Below are 19,187 nucleotides of genomic sequence, written 5' to 3'. Positions count from 1 at the left end.
AATGAGAAATAAAGTAACACATTAATTAAATGATATGGATGAATCTCAAATACCATGCTAAGTAATAGAAACCAAGTTAAACATTCATGTCACACTTATATATCTATGTAAGAAAAATCTTAACACTTACGCACTATATGAAAAACTTCCATGACACTCACACAACAAGTCAAAACCCACAGGGAAACGAACAAATCGGTAGATTGTAGGAAGGAGGCATGGTAAAAAGGGTTTTAAAAAGAGATATATCAACAAAAGCTAAACAAAAAACAAACACAGATAATAAGGGGAGAGGGCAAAGAGAGGTACAGGGAGGAAGAAATTTATGTCATTTCACCTTAAAATTTAAATCAGATCTATCGATCCAGTTGACTTATCCATTGCTGGAGAGGCTTGGCTAAAGACATCTGGATGCAAATGCATTTGGAATTGCTTCCTCACATAGTTCAGGTTAAGAGCTGTGATTCTCAAAATGACAGAATTCCATAATTGGACCCCTGAGGTTTTTATTCATCTACTAGTGGGAAGGGAACAGTAATCTGCATATTTCTTAACATCCATAAAGTGACTATCAGACCAAGAACTACGATCTTAACTTTGTCTATATACTATTACCACAATGATTGGGCTTTCTGATTTGTCTAATTTGTAACAATTTTACAATCTATTATACAAAAAGCAAATACAGCATATTCAGAAAAAGTATTTAAAACATGAATCAAAACAGAAGAGAGATGCAAAGCTGGTTCAACATATGCAAATCAATTAACATAATTCAACACATCAACAGGAGCAAGGACAAAAATCACATGACTGTCTCAATAGATGCAGAAAAGGCATTTGACAAGATCCAACACCCCATTATTCTAAAAGCTCTGGAGAAACTAGGTATCCATGGAACAGTTCTCAATATAATAAAGGTTGTGTATGAAAAACCCACAGCTAGCATTAATGGCGAAAAGCTAAAGCCATTCCCTCTAAAATCAGGAACGAGACAACGATGCCCACTCTCTCCACTCCTTTTTAACATAGTATTAGAATTCCTCACCAGAGCAATAAGGCAAGAAGCAAGCATAAAGGGGATCCAAATAGGGAAAGAGGAAGTGAAACTTTCCCTCTTTGCAGATGACATGATTCTGTATTGAAAAAAAACCCTATAGATTCCACTCCCAAGCTTGAGCTGATTCAAAACTTTGGCAAGGTAGCAGAGTATAAAATTAACCCTCAAAAAACAACTGCCTTCCTATATGCCAACACTGAGAGGAACGAGGCAACAAACAGGAAAGCAACTCCTTTTGCAATAGCCTCAAAGAAAAGTATCTACTTAACTTAGAATGTAAAGGACCTTTTTAATGAAAACTTTAAAACCCTAAAAAAGGAAATTAAAGCAGAACTGAAGAAATGGAAAAATCTCCCATGCTCCTGGATTGGAAGAATCAACATCTTGAAAATGACAATCTTGCCAAGGGCTATCTACAAATTCAATGCAATACCCATCAATATCCCAATGTCATTCTTTAAAGAAATAGAAGAGGCAATCCGAAACTTCATATGGAATAATAAAAGATCCCGCATAGCAAAAACACTTCTTACCAGAAAGAACAGCACAGGAGGAATTTCAATACCAAACTTTAGACTCTATTATAGAACTACAGTGACCAAAACAGCTTGGTACTGGCACAAGAACAGGCCAGAAGACCAATGGAATAGAACTGAGGACTCAGATATTAAACCACAGATCTAGGGCCAACTAATCTTTGACAAGGGAGCCAAAAAAATAGAATGGAAGAAAGATAGCCTCTTCAACAAATGGTGCTGGCAGAACTGGTTAAGCACCTGCAGAAAACTAAAATTGGATCCTTCTTTGTCACCCTGCACTAGGATTAACTCCAAATGGATCAAAGACCTCGAGGTAAAAGCCAATACACTGAAAACTTTACAAGAAGGAATAGGAGATAATCTAGGTCTGCTTGGTACAGGTCGAAACTTTCTTAATAAGGACCAAGAAACACAACAAATCAGAGAAAGGCTGGATAAGTGGGACTACTGCATTAAACTGCATGCAGAGTTCTGTATGGCAAAGGACATAGCTTGCAAATTAAGTAAAAAGCCACAGAGTGGGAGAAGATCTTCACTAACTATACAATTGTCAAAGGCCTCATATCTAAAATATATCAACAGCTCAAAAAATTGAATCACCCAAAAACTAATCTCCAAAGAAACAACCATCTCAGTGAAAGATGGGCCAAAGACTTAAAGAGAGTCTTCTCTGAAGAAGAAACAAAAATGGCCTTTAGACACATGAAGAAATGCTCAACATCTCTGGCCATAAAAGAAATGCAAATCAGAACAACTCTAAGATTCCACCTCATACCAGTTAGAATGGCCATGATCAAGAAATCTAATAACAACAGATGCTGGAGGAGATGTGGCCAGGAGGGATCACTACTACACTGTTGATGGGAGTGCCAACTTGTTCAATCACTATGGAAAGCAGTATGGCACTTCCTCAAAATACTAAACATAGAACTCCCTTAGGATCCAGCAATTCCACTATTTGCCATTTACCCAGTCGTCCAGAAACAAGAACATACTAAATCCACTAGAACGACGATGTTCATTGCAGTACTATTTACCATAGCAAAGATATGGAACCAACCCAGATGCCTCTCAGTTGATGAGTGGATCAACAAGATGTGGTATTTATACACAATGGAATTCTATGCTGCTGTCAGAAAAAACGGCCTCATCCCATTTGTAAGGAAATGTAAAGACTTAGAAAAAATCATATTACGTGAAATAAGCCAGACTCAAAGGAACATAGGCCCAACAGTCTCCCTTATTTGTCATAATCAGTAGAAATCTTGGGCTCTCCTAGCAGAGATTTACAATAGAACAAAATCTAGAGGCATAAGGCCAAATAGTATGACACTAAATGTAAGGACCTCCAGGATAATGAAACAAAAGCCATATAATGAGTGATTGTTGTCCTTAATGTAATATGTTATCTCTCATCTCTTTTGCCATCCCTTGGTTATCTCATATTGTTACAATATTTCACCTTGTTATCTGATATATTTTATATGTGCTTAATTGGTTATTTGAAATTGGATAGGGAAGGGAGGAAATCAAGATGAGCGTGGGGAGGGGGGAAGGGAAATGGGGACCATGACATGAGAAAGGGTATCAGTATTTGTGAAGTTATCTGGTGAATATAATGTAACCCTTCTATTAATCCCAATAAAAAATATAAAAATATTATTTATTTTTTTAAATTATACAGATAAATTATTTTCAGAGGACTAAAAGCTTACTAAATATATAAAATAAAGATGAGCTGGGGGGGAGCAGGGAGGGAAATGGGGTCCATGACATGAGAAAGGGTACCAATGTTTGTGAAGTAATGCACCTTCTATCTGGTGAATATAATGTAACCTTCTATTAATTACAATAAAAAATATATGGGAAAAAATACAGAAGAGACACTTGAGATTCAGGAGGCTGAGATCTGAAGGATCAATATGTCAGAAAAGGCCAGCAGTAAAGTTTAACTGATGTCTATTCAAAATAACTAGCAATACTATTCACAATAACCAGGTGATGGAAACAATCCAGATGCCCTACTGCAGATGAATAGATACAGAACATGTGGTATATATATATATATACACTGGAATTCTACATAGCCAACAGACAAGATAAAATAATGGCATTTGCGGGAAGTGGATGAATCTAGAGCAAATCATGTTGAGTGAGAAAAGTCAAGACCAGAGGAACAATAAGTGCATGGTATCCTTAATATGTGGCTGGCTATTAGGTCCAAATAGTACAAGAGTATGGACTCAATATTTGTATATCCAATGCTATGGACATGGTACTAGAAATATAAACACAACTACATAGACATAAAAACTTATGACTCTATAGACATGTTTTATTACATAATTAATATGTATCTATGATATACAAACCCTTAGCTTAATTTTATGTTCTAAAATCTAAGTGCCAGTGATTTAGAGATTCCCTTCTTGAATGCTTGTTTGTTAAACATGTCACTTGAATATGATGTAAAAATCAATGTTAATAAATTCTTTAAAAAAATAACTAGCACATGTCATTTGAATTATGATATAAAAATCAATGTTAATAAATTCTTTAATAAAAAAGTAAAGAGGAAAAAAATAAAGAAATCCTTAAGTGTTAAAAAAAATAATAACTAGCAAGAAATCAGGGAGAGGGGTTGGCTCAAGTAGAAGAGCAGCAGCCTACCAAGCACAAGGCCTTGAGTTCAAACCCTAGTTCCACAAAAAAAAAACAAAAACAAAAAAGGCAAACAAAAAAAAAAAGAAGGGACAAATTTAGTAAGAAAAAATAATGGTTCACTTATTTCTTGGGATAATAAAAATGTGAATTGCTTGCTGCTTGCTTCCTTTGATAGCACATTCACTAAAATTGGAATAATATAGAGAAGATTAGCATGGCCCAGGCCCAAAAATGACAAATTCATGAAGTATTCCATATTACTGCACTGAGTGAATTTATTTTTTTTCCTTTCATTTTACCCCATTTTGGTTTATCTCCTGTTTTTACTACATTTGATTTTTGGTACCTTGTGTCTTGTATATACATTTATCTGAGATGGGGAAGGGAGGGAGAGAAGGGAAATGGGAAAAAACGAGGGATGGAGTAATAATGTTTGACAATAAATGTACTCATTACCTTACACATGTAACTATAACCCCTCTGTACATCACCTTGACAATAAAATCAAATTTAAAAAAAGAGAAAATTAAGATAACCATAATGAACAGTGCTTTCCAGGTTAAGAGAAGTTCTACAAATGCTGCTACTGTAGTTTTGTAAATAGAAAAGAATCATCTTCAAGAAAAAAAAAACATTAAAAGGAAAAAACAATGAAAGTTATATAACAAAAGATGGTATTGTGGTGATGGCTTAAAAATCCATTACAATCCTTTAAAAAACGATTCCTGGGGCCCGAAGTTTGGCCTAGTGGTAAAGTGCTTACCTAGCATGCACAAAGACCTGGGTTCGATTCCTCGGTACCACATACATAGAAAAAAGCCAGAAGTGGTGCTGAGGCTCAAGTGGTAGAGTTCTAACCCTGAGAAAATCCAAGGACAGTGCTCAGGCCCTGATCTCAAGCACAAGACGGGCAAAAAACAAAATAAAGGAAAAAAAATTGATTCCTTGATAGACTGCAAATTTTACATATTAATATAATTCTTCTTTTCATTCAACTCAATATAAAAACTAATTGAGAATACAAAATCAAGCAATTTTCCTTACTGGGTTACTCTCTGGTATGTGCACCAATGATTAAATTTAAACTTGTCCTCACTAAACCACTTAATTCAGTTTATGTAAATAGATTATCTAATATAACAAAAGGTACTTAATAAAAACAATAGCACTAGGTAAATAAATAGGAGTTCCTTAGCTTTGTCTTTGTTGTCTAATTTAAATATTTAAGTTAAATGTTTTAACTTACATCAAATTAATTATATTTCTGAGTAATTCTTTACAGAAAGATTCACAGTATGGCCAGATTAAACAGCTAAACCTATCCATGTGGAAAAGGTAATTGTAGGAACAGTTTTCATAAGCACTCTTTAGACTGGAAATCTACTGATCAACTAAAACATATTAATTTATATTTCTATATGGTAATTCATAAAACACCAAAACTTTGAGGAGGAAACTAAAACTTAGAGGCATTATGTAACTTGATCTACCCTGTGCAATGTGTAAATGGTAAAGCTTAGAATTTATCAGTCCAACCTGGACAGCAAGTTCTTTAAGGGCAACATTATAGTCCTAAATCTCTACACCTCTTAGCACAGTCTTGCATCAATCCTGTGCTTATAAAACATCTACATTTCCTGTAAAGTCTGTATATTTATACAGTAACAAAGCATATTGAATATTTCTGCTTATTGTAGTATGTTCGGGTAACCAAACACACATATATTGGAAGGTATTGGGATAAACACATTTCCAAAACCAATGTGAAATTCCCTCAAGTTAAATGTATATAATTTTCAGAATTCTGAATTCACTAATATAAAATCATCATTCTAGGATAGCTTAATATATCTTTATCTTTAATCTTCTCTTATTCCAATTTCCCAGTATAAAATCAAAGTGTAGGATGTAAAGGAAGCTATTTTGTACTATTACTTACTGCTAGCTAAGCAGTTGTTAGTTAAAACCCTTTCTGAGTATTTGCCTGAGCAGCTGGTGCCCTTTTCCTACTTAGCTGCTTGCAAGTGCTCCCAATGGGCATTGCAGTACTGCAATGCTGGAAATGTTTGGGAAACACTATACTAATTCTTATTTACAGGAGGGAAAATAGATGGCATGTGCCTTCAAATAAGACCTACACATTTTACACTCTGGAACTACATAGCTTCCTTTCAAAACAAGTAAACATTACTCATTATTTATATAATTTAAATAATTGCTGGGAACTAAAAACGATTAATATCTCTCCTTTATAACTTTGTAGGAAAGCTATTTAGAGGATCATTTTGTTAAACATTTATTAAGCCCAAAATAAAATAATAGCACCAGCAATTCTCTTCATATGTGTGTAAGACTGAATGAATTAAAATGGACAGGTATTTTTGAAGGTAACTTGAGAATTGCATGATCTTGTAGTTTCATATAGTGATACTTTACAAAATAATCTAGCATGCAAAATGATAGCCACCCTGATAGGAACCAAGTTTTAATAATACAAATTAACTTCAAAGACTGTTTATGGAACAGCAATATATGTAACACAGAATCTCTAATACTTTATGTCAGATCTATACTACCGATTTTGTACTCAAATGTATTATATAGTATCTTGCTTCGAAATATTCAACACAAGGGCTTCCAACATTGCTGCCAGCTCACAGAAGTCAACATAGAAATCAGCACATTTAACAGCAGCACCATTTTCATATTTCCTTAATAAGTAATAACAGTATCCTCTTTTCTTTTTGGGAAACTCCTTTTTGTCTCTCAATTGCTCATGGAAGCAAGTGACAAAGTACACACACCATGATCAGTGAGAATCCCATCACTCAGGGCCAGGAGTTTGGTCTAGCGAAAAGTGCTTACTTAGCATGCACAAAGACCCAGGTTCAATTCCTTGGTATCATATACTTAGAAAGAAGTCAGAAGTGGCGCTGAGGTTCAAGTGGCAGAGCTCTAGCCTTGAGAAAGTCCAAGGACAGTGCTCAGGCCCTGATCTCAAGTGCAAGACTGGCAAAAAAAAAACAAGAAAAGAAAAGAAGAATCCCAGCACTATTAGCATGGGAAAAAGGAACTGGAGCAGAAATCGCTAATATTCTAAGTCAGATAAATCCAAATTCATTATACATTTTGTTTTCTATTGTTTCCTGGCAGAACCTGATGGAAAACTCTTGCTTCTGGGATCAGAGGAAGAAGAAATAGCAGTTTAAAACTAGTAGAATATACTTCTCCCTGGTTGTACAGAAAAAGTCTTCACTGGGAACTGGTAGATATAATGATTCAGGGAAATATAAATGGAGTTGGATAAGAAAAGGAAAGGAAATAAAAACAAAAAAGAGTACCAAGATAAAAAAAAAAAAAAAGGGAAAAACTGGGTACATGTAGCTCAGGCCTATAATCCTAGTTATTCAGAGGCTGAAATTTGAGAATTACAGTTCAAAGCTAGCCCAGGACAAGAAATTTGAGAAACAGTTATCTCCAATTAACCATCAAAAAGCTAAGGGAGACCCACAGGCTCATTCATACTAAAATGAAAGCCAAGGAAAAATATTGCAATATTTGAAAGAACAGGTACTTTACCCTGTAAATCAGTTAGAAATGACAATACATTCTCTTCTTTGTTTTGTCTCTGATGTCTGTAACTTCTAAATGAGTGACTTAAAACTATTTTAGAAACTCATCTAATATTTTTAGTTATTCCCTGTCCAAAAAAAGTACAAAATTCCTTTAAAACACAAACAATATTTTGCACAATATTTTAGAATTTAAAAATTCTTAATTTTGGGGGCCGGGAATTTGGCCTAGTGGTTAAAGTGCTTGCCTAGCATGCATGAAGACCCGGGTTCGATTCCTCGGTACCACATACATAGAAAAAAAGCCGGAAGTCGTGCTGAGGCTCAAGTGGTAGAGCTCTGGCCTTGAGAAAGTCCAAGGACAGTGCTCAGACCCTGAGCTCAAGCCCAGGACTGGCAAAAAAAAAAAAAAATTCTTAATTTTGATTTTTTTTGTCAGTCATGGGGCTTGACTGAACTCAGAGCCTACGTCCCTGAGCTTTTTCACTCAAGGATAGCCCTCTACTACTTTTAGGCACAGCTCCACTTCTGGTTTTCTGGTTAACTGAAGAGCAGAGTCTCATGGACTTTCTTGGTCCAGGCTAGCTTTAAATAATGATCCTTAATTCTCAGCCGCCTAAGTAGCTAGGATTACAGGTGTGAGCCACTGGCACATGCCTTAAAATTCTTAAATATAAGTAAGTACAAGAATACTTTGTAATAATAAGACAAATAGACAAGCACACATAAAAATAAATGTTTGATGTATAAAGGATGTATTTTGTAAAAATTCAAACTCCAGCAAAGCACCTCTTTAGTAACCAATAGCTTAGACTTCATGTCTTTGTACTATATTAGACAATAAGTTTTAAAAATAATTTTTCTAACACAAATCAATTTATAACACATAGCATGCTTCAAAAATACCACTCTACAAAAAGATCCTCACCTCATCTAAGTCTTGGATGTAAACTGGCTTTTCTTCAAAGCCAATTGGCATTGGTTCACTGTAGGGAATTCGTACTTCTTCATAAAGCTTAGTATTCTCTCTTTGGATTCCTTCCGGTAAAATCATCTACAACCATGAATAACAAACACTCATAATAATGAAAAAATACTGCTCTGATAAATATTTTTGTATAAAGAGAGCAACAAAGACAGAGAACAGTCCTGGCTTATTGATATAGCACAAACAAATTTAAAGGAAAACAAAAAGAATTAAATAAAAACAAGCAGACTTAAAATAGCCACGCAAGCCATTCATGTATCAGTATCTCATATAATATACATGCCATATGACATTGTAAACCTTAAAAGTATACACTAATTCCATGGTATCTCTGAAGATAAATATACTGACACAACTAAGAAAATGTGTAATACATAGCCTAAAGTTTAGTAGGACTATGATACAACAGATAAAACTCAAACTACAAATTACAATGATAAAGAGAAAAAAACAAGCATGATCTGAATATCTACTATATAACAAGAACTTAAGCTATACTGCAGTATTCCATTTTCCATTCCATTTTAAATACAATTTAAATTAAATTTAAAGTGTCAAAGAGACAACAAGAAACATATTCACTATATTAATAAACCAGTGTCATTCTTCAGAAAAGACCTATTCTGACCTATCAGCAGTGGTTTTACAATTATTTCCAATTAATAATCAAAAATCCAAGGAAAAATATAACATCTGAAAAAAGTGTAACTTTACTCTGTACTCCAGTAAGAAATGACAATAAATTATCTTCTTTTGTTTTGCCTCTGATTTCCATCACTTCAAAATGAGTGAATTAAAACTATACACCAATGACAAACCTTTGCACCAGCAATGAAAGCTGACGTTTTCCTGGCTTCTGCTTGGGAATCATAAACATGGGGATAACGCAGTTTTTCAACATCCATATCTCTCTGCCTGCTCAGAATTGGAACACTTCTGGCATTCATAAGTGCCTGCTCTCTGCAAACACACAAGTTAACAGGCCAAACTTCCCATTTTTATTTTACAAAGTAAAACATTTATTAAAACAGTATCAGGATAATTATTTCAGATATCTTTCCCAAATAGAGAAGAAATTATAAAAACAAAAAAAGGAAGGTATATCCAAAATATCAGAATTTAGGATATCTTTAGGTACTATTTTTAGACAGAGTTAAAAACTTTGGCTTAATATTTTTTATAATTTTGTTTTGTCATAATCAAAGATGTTTAAGAGGATATAAATTTTTTTAATGTTTCAGTATTTAAGGAATCAAGTAAGATGATCACTTTAGTGAAAGAATCCATTTATTTCACTTTCTTCCTATTTAATTCTAAACAGTAACATCGGTCTAAACAGGAAAGAAATTAACCTAAGAAAGAAAACAAAAGTTTTCATAGGCTTTCTAAGTTTTATATTATATAATTAAACAGTGTGTAAACAGCATCTAAAAACTGCTTGTGCCTAATATCTAAACTATTGATACACATACAATATTCTTTAAGCAGATGATTGTTTTTGATCCCAGAAAAATAGCTTTTCATACAACTATCCTTATAAGATAAGGATAATTGAATTGCTAAACCCAAAGTAAAATGACAATGATATGTAAAAATAGCAATTACAAGAAGTATATTTTGGTATCTGAATTTTATTACCTGTGTATCCGCAATTCCTTGGGATCGAAAGACAATAATCCTTCTCCAGAAACTTCTCCATCTTCCCCAGCCTTTTTCTCCCTTCTGGCAATTCTTTTTTCCTCTCGGCGATACTGTTTCATTAACTGCTTTTCTTGCTCAGACTGAATAGTGACTTGACAACCATAATTGGGTTTAGTGTTCTCTCCTAAAATTTTTTTGCAACTATCTACAAAGCAAATTTTAAAATTACAATGAATTATAATCCCAAATACAATTTAACCTTCATGAAAAGCATAAAATAGCACAACAGTTCACTCTACCATAGCCACACTTCCAGAATTTTCTGAGTAGTTTATTAGAGTATCCCAGACTTTCTTGCCTGACTTTGAAACATGATCCTCAGATCTCTTTCTATCCTTTTTTTTTTGCTGGTCCTGGGCTTTAGCACTGTCCTTGGACTTTCTCAAGGCTGGAGACCTGCCACTTGAGCCACAGCACGACTTCTGGCTCTTTTCTATGTATGTGGTACCGAGGAATGGAACTTGGGTCTTTGTACATGCTAGGCAAGCACTCTACCACGAGGCAATACTCCCAGCCCCAGATCTCAGATTCTTAAGTGCTAGGATCATGGGTGTATGACACAGATAGCTGGCTCTCATCACTTATTTTATGAGCAGGTATTACAAATACAATTTATAAATGATATTACATGGTAGCTTTAAAAAATCAGTAATATTTCCTTCCCCAATATTCAGTATTCAATGTTATTAGCACATGTATTAAGACTGCAGAAAGTACTAAACAGAAAGGTATTCTTGTTCTGAAGAAAAAGACAGGGTGTGGTTTGTAAATTCTGAAGTTTCATTAAACACTATTACATTCATGATATTACATAATAGCTTTAAAAAAGTCAATATTTCCTTGTCAGAATGACTTTGAAGAAAATGATAGGGTGTGGTTACCAAGTTCTGAAGTGCCATTCAAACACACTATCGGAATATAAGGAAGTGATTAATAGTGAAGTAATTGGAGTTTAAAGACTCTTCTTCAGTATTTCCTTACCCCTAAAAAAAACCTATGACCCAGCAATTCCACTACTTGGCATTTACCCAACCATCCAGAAACAAGGGCATATTAAATCCACTAGCACAACAATGTTCATTGCAGCACTATTCACCATAGCAAAGATATGGAACCAACCTAGATGTCCCTCAGTTGATGAGTGGATCAACAAGATGTGGTATTTGTACACAATGGAATTCTATGCTGCTGTCAGAAAGAATGACATCACCCCATTTGTTAGGAAATGGAAAGACTTAGAAAAAATCATATTAAGTGAAGTAAGCCAGACTCAAAGGAACTTAGGCTCAATGGTTTCCCTCATTCGTCATAATCAGTAGAAACTGTGGGCTCTACTAGCAGAGATCTGCAATAGAGCAAAATCTTGATACATAAGGCCATATAGTATGAAGCTAATTGAAAGGACCTCCAGGATATTGAAACAAAAGCCATATAACGAATGATTGTTGTCCTTAATGTACTATGTTGTCTCTCATCTCCTTTGCTGTCCCTTGGTTATCTCATATTGTTATAGTATCTCACTTTGTTATCTGATATATTGAATTTATTTGTATTTGGTTATTTGAAATTTGATAGGGAAGGGGGGAAAACCAAGACGGGTGGGGGTGTGGGGGGTGGGGAGGGAAATGGGTACCAAGACATGTGAAAGGGTATCAAAGTACGTGAATTAATGCACCTTCTATCTGGCAAATATCATGTAACCCTTTTACTAATTACAATTAAAAAAATGCAAAAAAAAAACTTACTAAAACAATTTTTTCATGAGATATCCAATAAAAAACTACACAAAACATTTTAAATATGCTAAATATCAAATTTCTATTACATTCCTTGGAAAGTATCAAAACTTTGTACATACTGAAAATTTTTAGAATCTGATTAACTTTCTTAAATAGGAACATAATGAATAATTATACAGTATCAAGTAGAAGTAGTAAAAGCAGTTAAGCATTTCAAGAGTAGTTTATAACTATTTTTAAATTTCTATTTAATATGATTTTTATTAAATTATTGTGCTATTTCTAAGAATTCCTGATAGTTTATGATATAAACACACTAAAAGATAATGAAGACAACTAACTAAAGCTTCTGTAAAATACAAGTTGGACTTCCCATTAACTTTATATAAAATTGTAACTTTTTTGATTTAGGATCAAAAAATATCTGTATAATAATGTTTAGGAGGGTGAGTAAAGAAAGAAAATTTTCTGAATTTACATCACAGGACTGCAAACTCATTTTTTTCTTCTGCAGAGGCTGATATAAATATTCCTAAACACTTTTGTCTTTCTTGCAGTACCTGATAACTTCAGTGTGTTGTCACTGCATCACTATATGGCTCCTTTATATACTCCAACATTTAAGAGTATATGTCATATTCATTTGAAATATGATGTAAAAAATCAGTGTTAATAAATCTTTTAATAAAATACATGTCATATATGACAATCCAGATGGTCATTTGCTGTGATAATTGGATTATAGTTAAAAAGAAAATTGCCATTTCTAGATGATGACTATTTTATATTGAATTATCAAGATGCCCAGAACTTGAGTAAAAATTTTATATGTAGATGTGTATGTGTGTCTATACACACAAACCTAAGAGAAGACAGAAGGGAGGAAAATGTTAATGACCAGTGAATTTATATGATGCATATAAAAGTGATCCTTCTATCATTCCTATTAATTCTACAACAGGTTTAAGTATTATGCTCCTTGGTCAAGGTAGATAAACTACATATATTTGTTTACAAACACCTCCTTGTCTCGCAAAAGTCTGTCTTTAAGTTTAAAAAAAAAAGTCATATTCCAAACTGCTATACCCTCCTATTTAACAGACTTATATTTGTAAAATACATGTAAAATCTACATAGCAGAATGGTACTAGCAAGTTAGACAACAGACCAAAGTATATAGAACATATAATTATAAGAAAAAAGATTTGCTGAATTAATCTTGCTTTTAAATTGGAATTACTTTTCCATAATTTCTTACCTTGAAGAACCTGAAACTTATGATCATTTGAAGAATTAAGGAATCTATCCACAATTGTGATTCTATTCTGAAGGAGTTTCTCAATAAGATCAAGTCCTTCAGGTCCAAGCAATTCAAAGAGCTTTAAAGATCAAATAAACACGATATTGTTAACACAAAATTAATGTTTTTAAGTTATTAACACATTATAAAAACTAAGAAAAATGTCAAAGTAATAAAGAAGTATTTGAAGATTAAGAAATAATTTTAAAAGTAATTAAACCTTTACATTGCTAAAGAATTTTCAGCTTAATTAAAAGTTATCCAAAATTACATAATTAAAAGATCATACTTAACTTTTTTGGTGGAGCTAGTCCTGGAATTTGAACTCAGGGCCTGGGCACTGTCCTTGAGCTTTCTCAAGGCTAACATTCTACCACTTGAGCCACAGAACCACTTCAGGCTTTTTCTGTGTATGTGCTACCAAGGAACCAAACCCAGGGCTTTGTGCATGCTAGGCAAGCACTCTACCACTAGGTCACACTCCTGGCCCAATACTTAATTTTTTTAAATAATTATAATTGGATACAGATTTCAAAATCACAAGGTAAATCCTTTCATGTGGTTTCTCTGGTATAAGCATACATACTTCTATAATTTATCTTTCAATATACTGTTCTGTATTTCTCAGAGTTTGGTGTACTTTTTCCTACAAGTTTTCTATATGAAACAGCTGTCATTTTTTAAAGAAATATTAGAATGCTTTAAAATTAATCATAATTGTATGCTCAATTCTGACATTATTTTAAATGTTTAAATCTAGAATCAAAAATACATTGCTCTAAATGTCTTATACAATTTTCTCATGTATATCTTATTTTTCTAAGCTGTATCTAACAAAAATTAAGATGACTTCAATCACAGATCCTAAGTTATGAATCAGAATCCTTCAATTACCTAACTGCAAAGCGTAACCGTTCTAAGGAGCCATTAAATTTTCCTCTGTATGATCTGGGAAGATACATGTTTTTCTTCCTTCTCAGAATAGTAAATACTCTAATACTGCACTGTGAAAGTATTAAATTGACCAAATTCAGCTACCAAAGAATATACACAAGTAAAATCACAAGATAAAAAAGTATGCTGAGCCAGGCACTGATGGCTTGCACTTGTAATCCTAGCTATTTGGGAGGCTGAGATCAAAGCCAGCCCAGGCATGAAAGTCCATAAGACTCTCATCTCTAATTAACCACTAGAAAACAGGAAGTGGCACTGTGGCTCAAGGAGTAGGGTGGTAGCCTTGAGTGAAAGAACTCAGCGACAGCCCCCAGGCCCAGAGTTCAAGCACCACAACTGACCAAAAAAAGAAATTATGTTGAATATATAAGATATATTAAATGTACAGTTAAAGTTCTTTTTTTTTTTTTGCCAGTCCTGGGCTTGAGCTCAGGGCCTGAGCACTGTCCTTGGACTTTCTCAAGGCTAGAGCTCTACCACTTGAGCCTCAGCACCACTTCCGGCTTTTTTCTATGTATGTGGTACCGAGGAATCGAACCCAGGTCTTCATGCATGCTAGGCAAGCACTTTAACCACTAGGCCAAACTCCCGACCCACAGTTAAAGTTCTATATGCAAAAAAAGAAAATAAAACAAAAATGATCTCAGTCATTCCTACACATATCAACTCGATAGGCATCAGCAATAAATATTAAACATAAGTAATACAGTATGCAATGCAATGTAAAACTCACTAATTGCATCCAACAAACTCTCCCAATACTCTTTTCAAATTAATGTACTACTATTAGCTGGTTACAGTGGCTCATACCTGTAATTCTACTCAAGAGGTGAAATTCAAGATAGTATAGTTCAAGGCCAGCCCAGGAAGTAAATTTATGAGATCCCATTTTATCCAATAAAACCTAAGAACAGTACTAAGTACAAGTTATCCAGCTGCTGAAGAAGCAGGACAATGTGGTCCACACTGACCTAGGCAAAATGTAAGGCTGTTTTTTAAAAATAATGAATGTATAAAGAGATACAGGCATGGGTCAAATGGTAAAGCACCTGCTTAACTCACACTCCAGTCCTGCTAATGTTTAAAAATATAGCAAAGCATCCTGGACACGATGGCTCACACCTGTAATCCTAGCTAATCTGGAGACTGAGATCTGAGGATCAAGGTTCAAAGCCAGCCTGGATACAAAAGGACCTGAGACTCTTATCTCCAATTAACCTCTGGAAAACAGGAAGTGAGGCTTGGCTCAAGGGCAGTATGGTAGCCTTGAGCTGAAGAGCTCAGAGGCAGTACCCAGGCCAAGTTCAAGCACCATGATCCAGAAAAAAAAATTTATATATATACATATATATATATATTTATACACACACACATATATATACATATATATGTATATAGCAAAGTTCTATTCATAGTTCTGAATTCTTAAAAAGGAAGCATTAACAAATTTACATAAATTTCCCTATGTTATGAAGCTACAAACAGAGTGGAATTTTGAAATAAAATCTACCTGAATCCAAACACTTTGGAATATTTTACAGAAAACTTACGGAATGAAATGAACAGGAATACATGGTCCATAATAAATATAGTACACCTAAGCAAGGTAGTACAAAATTGTGAGAATTATCAACAGATGGAAGTCAACCTGAGCTACAGACAACATACAAAAACAAAGTAATAGTCTCACCCCTATCAAGGAAAGATTTTAAATTCAGAAATATAAAAGGCATCCACAAAGGTTAAGATTTTTTTTAACAAAAAGAGATCATGGATGTGAGTTCTATCTCCAGCACAAAACAAAAAGAGCTAGGCACTGTGGCTCACACATGTAATCCTAGCTACTCAGGAGGCTAAGATCTTAGGATCAAGGCTTAAAACCAGCCTGGGCACAAAAGGACTTGAGACTAGTATCTCCTTATCTCCAATTAATCTCTAGAACATGGGAAGTGGGGCTTGGCTCAGAGGTAGGGCAGTAGCTTTTAGCTGAAGAGCTCAGGGACAATGCCCAGACCCAGGGGTAGGGCAGTAGCCTTGAGCTAAAGAGCTCAGAGACAGCGCCCAGGCTGAGTTCAAGCCCTATGATCCACCAAAAAATAAATTAAAAAATGAATATTTAAGTGAAAATATAACCTATGACATCTACTTCTACCCTCACGCAATCCCCCCAAAAAGATGATATGTAGCAGAAACAGTTTAATAACAGCAAAGATAATAGATGGATAAAAGAAATACCTAGTATTTCCCTTTCTTCTTTTCTCTAAGATTTCAAGATTAAACAAAAGTAATGGTATTTGGACTCCAAAAGGTCTTGAGACTCAATCAGTGGGTTCAGTTAGGTCAAGACTTAGTTTTTACCTGCCATTTTCATTGTGCTGACAATCGCACAGATGATGTGAAAGTATAGTAGGTGACTTCACATAATAATCTAGTGTTATCAAACCATCATGCAAGAATAGATACAAGCAATATCAGTTTTATTTAAGAATATACATAAATGAAGACAAAAATGTATCAGTTTCTTAATGGGTGTTTTCTTAATCTATGTAACAAAGACATATGCAAGTATTTTTGTCACTGATAATGATGCCTCAGAGAACAGTGCTTAGGAGATCTTTCTATATCATAGCATTTTTATCTGAGCTAATGACTAGATACAAACTAGCTTTTCTGACTAAAACATCTAGCATACTTTTTTTTTAAAGGAAAGAAATCAGCCTACTCTATTAAGGAAACAAGTATATCTCACCAATTTCTTTTGAAAGAAAATTAGAATTTTACAAACTTTTTATTCACTAATGTAAATTTGGCCATTTCTTAATATTCAAAGACTGTCTTATGAGGCCATTGTTGATCTTAATGAATAATACTTTTTTATCTCAGTCTCAGGCCATGTTGGGCAGAAAAGTTTAAAACAGTCTATCTATCTCAACAGAGGGAAGATGGACATAGGGGACTGAACCTGTCAATGCAGGAACTACAAAAAGTATGAAATGGTTGGATCACAGCCTGTGCATGATGGAGCAGGAAGCAAAATTGTATTTTAAAAGTAATCAGCAGCTGTGACTCTATAGACATAATGTTTTATTTCATAAATTAATATGTATCTATGATATACAAACCCTTAGCCTAATTTTGATTATGTTCTAAAAACTAAGTGACAGTGATTGTATATAGAGATTCCCTTCTTGAATACTCATTTGTTAAACATGTCATTTGAAATATGATGTAAAAATCAATGTTAATAAGTTCTTAATAAAAAAATAATCAGCAGATGGGGAAGGGAGAAAGGAGGTGATGGGGGTTGTGACTACTACAGAAATAAAACCTGTTATAATGAAGGAACAATCAAAAAGGGTAATACTGATGGGGTGAGTTAGATCGAAGTACATTATATGCATATAATTAATATCACAATGAAGATTCTTTATACAGTTAGTTTATGCTAATAAAAATAGCTTGCTGGTTGTAGGATACTCTGATATTTTCTTCTTGTGTCTCCGTTTTTGGCTTTCCTCTGTGGCAGGGTCTCTTTTTTATATGAGACTGGCTTTGAACTCATTATCTAGCTCAGGTATCCTTGAACCTTCAATCTGTTTTAGGGATTGTGATGACATGCCTCTGTCACTAGGACTGGAGGTGGGAGCATTTGAATATACTGGCCCACCATCTCTGAACTTCATTATTTCTGCTGAAACACCATCAGTTAAATTTTTGAGGATATTCTTTTAAATGGTCATTTCTTTTGTGCTGCTTTTAATCCCTAACTTTTATTTTTACTATGATATCCTTGTTTATGGATCTCTGTGTTTAAAATACTTGTTCGTCACTATTCACAAGTTTGTTGAATTTACTGGCTATGTGAGTTGGTATTTTCCAATAAATCTGAAAAGTTTCAAGCTGTTTTCTAATATGCTTTTGCTCTTTTTCTCATCCTCTTGTGTACTGTATGGGTGCATATACTCGTGTCTCATAATCTGTTTTTCTTCACTTGCTTTTCTTTCCATTCTTTGAATCATCTCTCTATTCTCTAATTCTTCCTTTCTCCAGGTCAATGAATTTTTCACTTTACTTTTTTAACTATAGAATTTTCTATTAATTCTTTTTTAAACTATAGTTTCCCCCCCCCCATATTTGACTTAGATTTGCCTTCTTGAATTATGGCTTACTTTCATTGTTTGAACCTATTTATAGTGCCACTTCCTACTAAATCTGACATCTGGTCACTTCTCAGCTTGTTTCTATTATTTGCTTTTACTTCCTAGTAGTATGAATAAAACTCTCATGCTTCTTTCAGGTCTCACAATTTCTGTGTTAGAAACTGGACATTTTCAATAACATTATAATAACTCTGAGTATTTGTTTCTTATGTCTACAGCTAGTTACTGCTACTCATTAATTACCTAGACTGACCACATAATCGCTTTCCCTTTTGGCCACACCCTTCAAAAAAGAAAAAGAAAACCTCTCAACATTGTAATAGGAAATACTCTCTATGCAGAATATCAGCTTTTCTTTGGATCCTACTAATTAAACAATATTCATTCTTTTTTTTACATTTTATTTTTTATTATCGAGGTAATGAACAGAAGGGTTACATTTGCCAGACATTAAGTGCATTAATTCTCACACATTGATACCCCTTCTTATGTTTTTAGTAAACAATATTC

General features: G+C 34.0%; 1 protein-coding gene and 1 non-coding gene across 4 annotated transcripts in view; one reads left to right on the top strand and one right to left on the bottom strand.

Annotated features, from left to right (window-relative positions):
* The window catches only part of Ascc3 (activating signal cointegrator 1 complex subunit 3), a 246,784-nt gene that overhangs the window by 200,648 nt on the left and 26,949 nt on the right, over positions 1-19,187 (bottom strand). For all 3 annotated transcript variants that reach the window (XM_090338378.1, XM_090338376.1, XM_090338377.1), the window contains 4 exons: positions 13,522-13,642; positions 10,462-10,669; positions 9,642-9,783; positions 8,764-8,889 (listed from right to left, as the gene is read on the bottom strand). In XM_090338378.1, the coding sequence (XP_090194504.1) occupies positions 8,764-8,889; positions 9,642-9,783; positions 10,462-10,669; positions 13,522-13,642 (597 nt within the window). The remainder of the gene's footprint in view (positions 1-8,763; positions 8,890-9,641; positions 9,784-10,461; positions 10,670-13,521; positions 13,643-19,187) is intronic.
* LOC150059881 (U6 spliceosomal RNA) lies at positions 4,423-4,525 on the top strand. Its single transcript, XR_016536533.1, has one exon. It is a non-coding gene; the product is annotated as a U6 spliceosomal RNA (small nuclear RNA).

Source organism: Megascapheus bottae, chromosome 8 (assembly GCF_031878675.1).
Source record: "Megascapheus bottae isolate mThoBot1 chromosome 8, mThoBot2.hap1, whole genome shotgun sequence".
Taxonomy (NCBI): domain Eukaryota; kingdom Metazoa; phylum Chordata; class Mammalia; order Rodentia; family Geomyidae; genus Megascapheus; species Megascapheus bottae.
The sequence above is the reverse complement of the archived record's forward strand: the minus strand, read 5'-3'. Positions and strand labels throughout refer to the sequence as shown.